This window comes from Helianthus annuus, chromosome 4, assembly GCF_002127325.2.
Source record: "Helianthus annuus cultivar XRQ/B chromosome 4, HanXRQr2.0-SUNRISE, whole genome shotgun sequence".
Classification (NCBI taxonomy): domain Eukaryota; kingdom Viridiplantae; phylum Streptophyta; class Magnoliopsida; order Asterales; family Asteraceae; genus Helianthus; species Helianthus annuus.
Window position 1 is genome coordinate 85,770,919 of NC_035436.2, and position 11,163 is coordinate 85,782,081.

General features: G+C 35.1%; 1 protein-coding gene across 1 annotated transcript; it reads right to left on the bottom strand.

Moving 5' to 3' along the window:
* Positions 1–227: 227 nt before the first annotated feature.
* Positions 228–1,896, bottom strand: LOC110881116 (transcription factor PCL1). Its single transcript, XM_022129483.2, has 2 exons — positions 799–1,896; positions 228–584 (listed from the first exon to the last, which is right to left on the bottom strand). Exon 1 carries the CDS (start codon positions 1,788–1,790, stop codon positions 834–836), a length of 957 nt encoding a protein of 318 aa, XP_021985175.1. The 5' UTR covers positions 1,791–1,896; the 3' UTR covers positions 228–584; positions 799–833.
* Positions 1,897–11,163: the final 9,267 nt, after the last annotated feature.

Sequence of the window (11,163 nt, forward strand, 5' to 3'; positions counted from 1 at the left end):
GGCGGACCCAGAAAATATTTGATGGGAGTGTGGATTAGTTGTTCAACAATATTTTCAAGGGGTGCGGTCGGGTTTTTTTTGCATAAAATATTCCATAAATTTTTTTTTCAAGGGGTGCGGCCGCCCACCTTGGCCAAAGGGTGGGTCCGCCCCTGCTTTCCGGCTGAAAAAACACAAATCTACCCCGAACAACCGGATACTAAAAGACAGGCAATGTTACATTAAGCTTGCAAAGACTTTACAAACTCTACAGAACTTGTAACCCGGAAGAAAAATGAATTACAAACTTTTATTTCATTTCCCAAAAGACAAATGGTTGAAGGATTAACAGAAGCAAGAACAAACCATGTATTTCAGACTCTTGCCTTTCATGCTATTAGCAGTTTCATACACTCTTTTCATAATCATTTATGCTGCATTTTAACTCAACTCTTGTTGTTTTCAACACCTGAACAGTTTAAACTGGCACTTGAATATTTGGATTGAGAAGACTAGTTAAATCATGTTGACTTCAGATAGTCAAACTGTTGATCTGCAAGAACTTGATTGTTGATATTGACTTTAGAAAGTCAAACCCAAGATACCTATGGTTACAACACAGAATCAGATATCACAAGTACATATACAACCATGTTTTCTATCTAAAGCTTGCATATATGATCATAGTTTAATTACACCAAGATACGCGTACAATCAATGAATACGAACTGATTTCTAGATCTAAAATAAGAAATTTAACATCATGGTTTAAAGAGAACAATTATAGTATCATTATAACAGTATACACAAGTAGTTTACCTCTGTTTTCGCGTGGATAAACGTTGAATTCACGTCTATTTATCGTTCACATGGTGCTGATACGGCACAAATTTATTCCCAGACCAGTCTCTTTGCTGCATCATCATATTATAAGGATGAGAATGAGAATGTGTTTCGAACCCATTATTATAAACGCCCCCACCCGGATGATAAGGCATCATCTGGGGTGGGTGAGGCATTGAGAACGGAACCGGAGCGTGACTGTTTCCGTTCCCCCCACCACTGGACTCGTGTAAGCTTTGCGGAACAGGGGTCGAGGCGAACAAGTGATCCGAAGACGAGGGTCCTTCGTTCGACAACCCCTGCATCCGCTTTAAATAAAGCCGGTACTTTTGAAGATGACTCGCGACGTTCTCGCGAGTCAATCCTTCAACATTCATTAACTGCATTATTGTTTTCGGAACGGCGTTTTTCACACCGAGATGTGCAACGACGTCCACAAACCGCTTATGCAACTGCGGCGTCCATACGAGGCGAGGGCGTTTCGACGCCCTTGTCGCGGACGAATCCTCGGCTCGGAGAGCCGAGTCCGCTTCCTCCCCAACTCCACCAACCGCTCCGCCACCGCCACTATCCACCCTCCGCAATTTCCTTGAATCCGAACCGTCTCCAGTCAGATCAACTATTTCATCCCCTTCCGTAACCATCTCGTCTCCTTTATATTCGCCAAACGACTTAAACCCGTTAAACTTATCAAATGGTTGCTTCAGTGACTGCCCTCGGATATTCGAGAGCGTGTCTTGCGACGCGCGATTGACGTCGACCGTATTCCTGTGAGGCTCTGGAGTAATATTAAATGCCGTTGCCAGTACTACAGGTACCAGAGACTGTGACAACGGCATTAAATCATCGAGGCCAGGTAACCCGGCCTCCCACTCCAAAACTCGATCATCATTACCATTACCATTATGATTACCATCGCCATCATTATCGCGGATACCGTAGTCGATGATTCTCATTTCCCCACCCATTATGATTACATATAAAAATTAAAACCCTCTAGCTAGATCACAATAATAGATCTTAATCCTGAATTTACAAAATAAATGTTGGATTTTGAGTAAAGAAATTTGAAGGTGAAAGTGTTAGGAAGATATTTCGGGTGTGAGGGGTGAAATGATTGTTTATTAATAGAATGTAGCAAAAGTGCAGGATCTGATTCCAACTGCCACCGTGGAACTCTTAACCCCACAGTTTCGATTCTTCCCAAAATATCTATTCCAATCCAAATAACTTTTTAGGAAAATTCTCTTTTTGGTTTTTGAAAATATTATATTGTAATAATGTATTTTAAATGATAAAGTATTATATGTTTGGATAATAGTGAACTATTACGTATGCCGGTTGGACGTATCGATTGTGTTGAATCTTAAACCATGGAAACACAGTTATATGGTTTAAAAGATACACGCTTCAGTTTACGGTTTAATACTTATGGTCGGTCGTTTAAGGTTTTCTTGACGTTTATTACTTAGTATTTTTTTTCATTGTAAGAATATAAAGACATAAAGTTACGTATGTATAGTATATGTCATGGAAAATCCTTGTCATTTTTCAGAAGCTAGCACTATGCTTTTGAAAATATAAGTTTTCATTCTCTAAAACTGCTAAACCGTCAAAACCGAACTATGAAAGTGTGAAAACCGATCAATTCATTTGCCTTCTTTTTTCAAAACTGTAATTAGGGGTTTAGCCCAGAATTTCGTTAAAACCAACTGAACCGGACCATGAACATCATTAAGCTCGACACAAAAGTATTTTTCAAGTTTAAGCACAATATTGCTCGTTTATTATTCATTAGGTAGTTAATTATTTTATTTATATACGTACATAACTAAATTTATATACACCATATTGTATATTATTTAGTTTTTTTTTCATATTTATAGGTTTAATATAATGACTATGTTGAATAAAAGATTTATAATGGTATAAATAATAAGGTTTTTTTCTGAAAGGTATACTTCATTAGAAACCATGCCAACTGCCTCAAACGAGATGGCCAGTCAACGACTTACATACTCACAAATTTACACCAATTTCTCCAATTAATACTAATACGTTTCGATCTAGTATTTAACCAAAGAAAACAAACCAACTTAATTTTACTGATGATGTCTTCTATCCAAACCGTTTTATTGTTAAACTTAAGCTCATTTCTAGCATTTTAAATGCTTCAACACTCAACAATGATTATGCCATGTAACACGTCTTTAACTATGTCTGAACGATCGATATGCTTATGCAGGTCCATCAAATCTCTAAAAGAACACACAAAAAGGTTTTGAATCCGGCACTAAATGTTGACGAACTACTATATAACAGAAGCAATGTAGCATGAGGTAAACAAATGATCCTTTGTCTCCTCTCCAGCGTCACAGAACGGACACATAATCTTCTCGACGTCGATGTTCCTATTTCTTAACGTCACTGCCGTTGGAATCCTACCTATTTCTGCCCTCCATGCAATATATTGCAATTAAGTGGAACCCATTTACTCCACTCTAATCAATACCTGAGCATAGTAAATCTTTTACCGCACCAACACTAAAGTTATCCAACCCTGCCCCTCTCCATATCCACTTATCAGCCTCACGAGCTAAATCAATTTCAATATATGCAGTGGTGGACCCAGAAATTATCTGTTGGGTTGCGGATGAGGTGATCAATCAAATTTTCAAGTAGTGCGGTCAGGTTTTTTTGTCTAAAATATACACTAAAATTTTTTTTCCAACGGGTGCGGCCGCCCACCCTGGCCAAAGGGTAGGTCCGCCCCTGAATATATGAAGCTCGACTTTGATACTCGTTTATTAATAAGCTTTAATTAAAACTCGAGCTTGACTCAACTATGCTTAATTCGAGCTTTAGCAAACTAATTTTGAATAACAAAGAGTTTTACTCGTTTATACTTTTGGTAGTTAGATTGCTTAATCAAAATATTTCATTAGCTTTAATTACAAAGTGATTGAAAATCTTGCAGCGGTCAATATCTCACCAAACAAAGAGGTACCCAAACAAAGAGAATGTTGTTATTAGCACTTCAAAACTACCAAAGGACTCATTCCAAGGTTTCAACCTTTGAACACTGACAGCTATAACATGCCTTTGAGGACAGCCATTTAAGATTTTTCTTGAAATGTAAATTTCGACACTGACGCATCAGTGGGTATTATCATACTATTAGCGAAATCATTCGATTATATCCATCTCCAGAAAGCAATAATGCCTTGTAAAAGTATAACTCATCATGGCATTACAAAGACAAATTTTTATATAGTAACTCTTTTATACGACATTTTTTTTATAAAAATTGCACAAAAAAACCAACGTTTTTTATTTTATTTTTAGAATAAATTGCAGAAATCAACCTTTATGTTATACCCAAACTACACTTCGTACCTTTTACTATGAAATCGGCAAAAACCAACATTTATGTTCGTGTTTTGCTACAGGGTATAACCTTTACAACTAACGTCGTTCAAAAACTCAGTTAAGTTACCTCACATGCTTTGCATGTTAGGGTATTATGGTCTTTTCCTATTTATTTATGTGTTGTCCATCTCTCATTGGTTTTGTGGGGCCATCTTCAACATAACATCCTTCACCTACAGCCACTGTAGATCCCCACCACCACTTCACCCCGAGACACCAGCAACTAACACCGTACACCACTGAACCTGGTCACTTCTATTTTTAAAGACTTTTAGAGAGAGAACTATGATGAAGAGAGAAACGGCTAGAGAGAGATTTTGAGAGATTATATCTCTTTCTATGTGGTTCGATTTTAATTTAATTGCAGTAATACAAAAACTCAAGCCATTATATATTTATGAACATAGACTTTTGGTGGTTGATGAAGGTATGGACGGTGGCAGTAGTTAGTTATGGTGGAGTTATTTGGTGATCAAAGGAACACATATACTTGATGTTATTAGTTTAAATAAATTAATAATTATAATTACAAGGAAAAAAAACATTAATACCATCACATGCTTTGCATGTGAGGTGACTTAATCAAATAATCTAACAGTGTTAGTGTTAAAGGTTGACCCTGTATCAAAACATGAACATAAAGGTTGGTTTTTACCGATTTCGTAGTGAAAGGTACGAAGTGCAGTTTTGGTATAACATAAAGGTTGATTTCTGCAATTTTATCTTATTTTTAAGACCAGTATACTATTGCTATATTTTTGAAAAAATAATTTTCAAAAACCCAGATGCGTAAAACGCAATGGACAAAAAACATAAAAAAATGACTTTTCTCAAAAACGCAATTAACAAAAAACACAAAGAAATGTCTTGTTTCTAAAACGTAATAGACAAAAAAAAAACAAAAGAAAATGTGTGGTTTCTAAAACGCAATGGCCTAAAAACACAAAGAGATGGTTTTTTTTTCTAAAACGCAATGGACAAAAAACACAAACAAAAGTTTTTTTTTATAAAACGCAATGGGCGACAAACACAAAAGAAAGTGTTTTTTTCTAAAACGCAATTGATTAAAACACAAAAAAATGTATTTTTTCTAAACGCAATAGACTAAAAATACAAAAAAAAATGTTTTTTCATTATGTTATAAAACACAACTGAAAAACGTAATGAACTAAACAGTTTATGATGTGTAATAAAACACAATTGAAAAACACAATGACTTGCAAATTCATTGTGTTATACAATTGCGTTTTAGGAATAACTCTACAATTCCGTTTTTCAGTAATAAGTAACTATATAACTTGTAACACCCTAATCGCGTAATACAACAAACCGCGGCGAAAACATCGAGGAGTCACGTTACAGGAAATTGTTTCACAACACATAGTACATAAGGTTTTGTTTTATTGAATTATTAAATTAGATTGTCTTGGAATAAAATCAAACAAACACAAACAATTGTCTTTCAAGTTTTAAGGTAACTAAGGTGTGACAACTGTCAAACTTGCATGCATCCGTACGTTTAAATAATATTGATTTATGCTTAATGACTGTGCTTAATTACAACTGATGACTTAAACTGCTTTCTGATTTTTGTTACACACATACATATGCATCACATTTCATACTGTCACTACATTCATTACATACAAACTTTAGTGACATACTTGATGCACAAAGCACAGTTAGCACAGTGAGCGGATAACTCAGAAAGATGCTGACAATACCAGCACATAGACAGACAATATATTGAGGCCCAGTATGAGCCAGAGACAGGGTACTACACTAGTATGGAGTGTAGGGAAGTAAGGACCATAAAACTGCGTCAGTAGGTGATAGTTTAGGTGTCGGAAAGTGCCTAAAACCCATTCAAAATGCAGAATTCTGCATTAACCAACAAAATTCAGCATTTTAATATGCTAGTATTGTGCAAAAACATGGCAAAATGGTCCTGTATGCTTTCCTAAGTGTCAGGAATTAAAAGTGTCACAAAAGGTTACATAAAAGACACTATGCGGAATAACTTAGCACTTTAACGGAACGGTATCTAACCGAACAACCGGACATTACCCGGAACACAAAAATATTGTTAAAAACATTGTTTCACTTTTTCTGAACTAGTATAGGTTCCCGAGCACACTAACACATTACATAATACATGTAACACACTAAACATTAGACTTTACATCTTAACCCCTAACTAATCACTTACTTACCAAATAATTTTCAATTTACCCCCCGCCCCATGCCAATTCACGGCTCCCATAAGGCCCCACCAAAGATTATTTCAAATCTTCTTATATCTTCATAATCTTTTCTTGGAATTGGCTAGATCTTTATTAGATATGTTTGTACTTGGGAGGACACCTTAACCATTGGGTATTAGAGATTATGATTATAATAACCACCATCTTCTTCAACAAATATCACAACTCACTTCACTCCTCTTCCCCCACATTAAGCTCGGCCGAAACACCCCCTTACACCACCAAAATTTCGAGTTTCACTCATCCAATTTAAGTGTACTTCAAGGTGCAACAAGGTGATTAAAGAAGCTCGGTGTTCACAGATCTTGAAGGACCTCTACCACAAGCTTTTATCCACTCATTTTCTCCATTGATCTTCCCTAGCTTCAAGCTAGTAGTAAGACTTCTTTTGATCCTTGTTTATTTCATATTCTTAGTGGTTAATACATATATTATGATGAAATAAATAGAACACTAAAAGACTTGAATCTTGAATCATGAAACATGAGCTTAAAGAAGATGAAACATGATGAAATAATGTTTAAATGTGGTTGTTTTAAATATGTGGATGAATACTTGTTGATTTCTAGTAATGTGATGATTGATCATCATATGGAACGTGTTAGAGCATGATTAAAAACATGGTTTAACAAGTTAGAGATGATTATGTGCTTTCATGAAATAATCATCTTCTAGACTAACATGAACTTGAAAGTAAAAATGATTTCTTGCAAAGTAACAACCAAATGAACTAGTAAACTTGTAAATCCAAGTCTTGTGAATGATTTTTCTAAACAAACCAAGTTTAAAAGACGGTTTTTGAAAGATCATGAATCTTACATATACTTACACTATTTTTAGAAATAAAATAAGTATATGGATGCTAGTGAAACATGAAAATGTTGTAAATAAATATTTTTGTAAAATATGTTCACAAGTTGTGAACATCTAAAAATCCCGAGAATGAGATTTTAACAAAAGTAAACATACTTTCGAGGGTAACTAAACCCACTAAAACACTTCACCGAGTTAGTACGCGTTTTTATAAAACATCAAGTTCATGTTGTGTTATAAATAGAATAGTTTTGCACTTGGTAAGTGTAATATTGTTTGAAGTATGGTTTTGTTGATTGATTTGAATGACTTTTCGAAAAGAAAATGATATGCTTATTAGCATGGACACCTCCATTTGCAAAGGGAACTATGGCAAAAATTTTCTAAAAATTCCAACACTTAGAAAATATTTTCTAACAAGTGTTTACTAGTATATTTATAACTTTGTTTTTCAAATATAAACTTTGCCATAATCTTGTTACAAAATACAAGTATTGGAGGTTGGTTTTTGTAAATAAAAATGGACAAATATATATTTAGAATATATATTTTATACTAAAGACACTTGTGTGAATATTTGTATACTTTGTGGAATAGTTATATTATTTTAGGGTAAAATAATATAACTTAACAAATACTATGCAATTTACAACTCCAAAATAATACCAAAAATCACAAGTAATAAATATTTAAGTTACACGCTTAATATTGTGAAGCCAAACACAAAAACGTAACTTACAAAAATATTCCGGGAAATACTCTTACAATATATTTTTGGTAAATACTATTTTGGATATGAAAGCATGAAAGTATGAATTTTACCAAGTTATATCATATTGTTGGACAGGAGAAAATGTATTATTGTTTGGGAAAGTAAAAATGTTTTTACTTGGGTTTATTAAGAAATATAATATTTTTGGGAAAAATATATATTTTCTTGGAATGTATTGTTTTGAATAAAAATAAGGTTTATATTTCTAAGTGAGACTTAAAGATATACATTCTTTTGAATTAACACACCGGAATACGGTGCCACTACATGGCTAGATATACAAATACAAGAATACATATAACCATGTATGAAATACCCCATCCTTGGGAAGGAAATACGAATACAAATACTTCAGAAGTATTAATACAGAAATATTGTATAAACAATTATTCCAAAACTAAATATAATTTAAGTTAAAATAATTATTATTTTAACAAATAATTATAACTTGGAATAATATCAGAAACGTAACTCAAAAATGTAAATACTAAGACAAGGCATGACCCGTTCGTCTAATGGACGTTAGACCATTGTAGGTAGTCGTGTTTGCCGAGTAGATTTGGGTTACAAGTACCGAAGACGCAATACCGTGAGTTCATGTCCCCCTTTTTCTCTTAACTGTTTTCAGTTTTATACTTCGGGGGTGAAATACATGTTACAATTATTACAGACGTTTTATACATGGTATGGTTAGCTAAGGAGGGTTACTACTAGATCATGTGAATGAGTAGGGCGATTAAGGCCATCAATCCTCGTTGTAGGACCGAGGGGCATGAGTGATAGATCTATTTGGGTGTAGCGAGCCCCACCCTTGAGTCCGCTGAGTGGACCACGTGGTGACTATGTCTTACAGCCGGAAGCCCGGTACGAAATCTGCTAGGTTTGAGTCTTCCTGCATCACTTCACACATACCATTGGCTTTGCAACCCAGTGATGATCTCTTTTTCCTTATTGCTACATACCAGGGACTTACATACATACTTACAATGTTTCAAAGGTTTATACATACACATAAACGAACACATGAACTCGCTCAACTTTTTGTTGATGTTTTTCAAACTACATGTATTTCAGGGAAATTATAAAGTGGATCTGGCGGGCGTTGGGAGTTTTTACGCTGCGTTAAGAATAAAGATGTCATCCATAGTCTTTGAGTTTGGTTAGTGTGTCCTATTCCTGGACAGGACACGTCTCCCAAACCCTGGTGTTATTCATTAACTTTTGACGAGTCTTTAATGAACTCCTAAACAATTTGTATGATTTGTAAAACTTGAATTTGAAGTCTACGTTTTAAAACGATGTTGTTATGTTTTACACTTATTTAATGGATGACAAACCTATGGTTTTATCATATAGTTGATGTTATGATTGAATGCAATGATATTAAGAAAGTCACACCATAATCACGCTTCCGCAAAAGTCAGGGTGTGACATAAGGCCCGTGTCCATCCTATGTGAAGCATGCGTTCCTAATCATCAAACATTAGCTCCTGAAACATATGTGAAAAGACAGTCAACATAAAAAAAGCTATGTCCGGATATGGTCAGAACATAAGATATACACGCATATGCATATTTTCGCAGTTTTGACGCTTTTAGTCCCTATGATCAAATAAGCGTATTTTCGCATACCGAACCCCTCAAAACTTATTTCTAAGCTATGTTAAGGGTATTTAAGGTATGTTTAGCTTATGATCTTGTTCCGGAGTGTACATTGCTATACGAATCGGCAGACTTTTGCAGTTTGTCGTAAATAGTCCCTGTGATCGAATAAACTTGCTTTCGCCATACCAAACCCTCCAAAACTTATTTCTAAGTTATGTGAAGGTTATTTAAGGAATGTTAAGCTTATATCACTATTCCAGAGTGTTTTTCGTGTTAAACTGATTACGTTTGCGTAATAGTTTACGTAAAACTTCTAGAAAAGCTTCTTGAGAGTTTGAAATCATACGAGATTTGATATGTGTAATGTCCTATGCAATTGTACAAATCCCGAGAATGAACACAAGATTTCATTGGATTCGTATTTGTATGACGGTTGTAAAGGCACAAATGTCACATGTTGTGTTTTATACGCGGTATACAAAACAATTACATATAGTAAACAGGACTTTGAGAGTTAGGAAACATGCATTTAGGACCTTTGGAAGACTTATGTCGAAATCCGTTAAAGGTCATCACGTAGGAACCACTACTATTAACTCGGGAAAACGTCATCATTATGTCGTCCATGCTATTTTATTTAACCGAGCAGGTAACCTACGCAAAACGAAACTCAATCTACACATCAACGGAGGTTGAAGTACGTCACATACGACTTTCGAGGCAAGGCCTTTGAGAAGACACAATTGAGAAAGTCAACGACGATGCTAGTTTCAGTCAGCAGGAGAACTACCGATCAAGATGCGGCAAATTGTCACGATGTCCTGCAACGACACGAGTCACACTGAGGAGAGGTCGCATGTCTCTGCATTCCCCCTATCTCATTAATGACGAATACGATATCTTCGACATTCCATGGTAATGTCACCTAACAACCGTCATCACATGAAACCCCAGGTAAAGTCCTTAAATTTCTTTTATTGAAATTCCGACTTTTGCATCTAGTGAGTAGATTTTTACATCTCTACTCCTCTTAATGGTCGTTGTATCACGATAATTTTTTTCATTGTAGCGAACACTCATTTGCTTCATTTCTTGATGAATTCTTATGTTACACATGCATGGTTCGTTACGCATGTGGCTCCACTTCGGATGATCGTTTTCATCAAAATTTCAAATATTATTTCCCTATATCTAATTATTGCTTTGTGATTCGGATGACCTGCATTATGGTAAGTGTTGACTCCTCGATATCGAGTCAACAAACTTTTTTGAAACTCCTCTTTCTTTTCAAGTTACGTACATGGTTTTTCGTTGTAACCATGCTGAAATTTCCTTGTTGATACATGTATTTGTTGTTGGATTGCGCCTAAACCAAGTTCAATTGTTTGAACTTGTCCACTACACATATTCAATCCAAGGCACCATATGATGTATTGAGAACATCATATTCAAAACAAT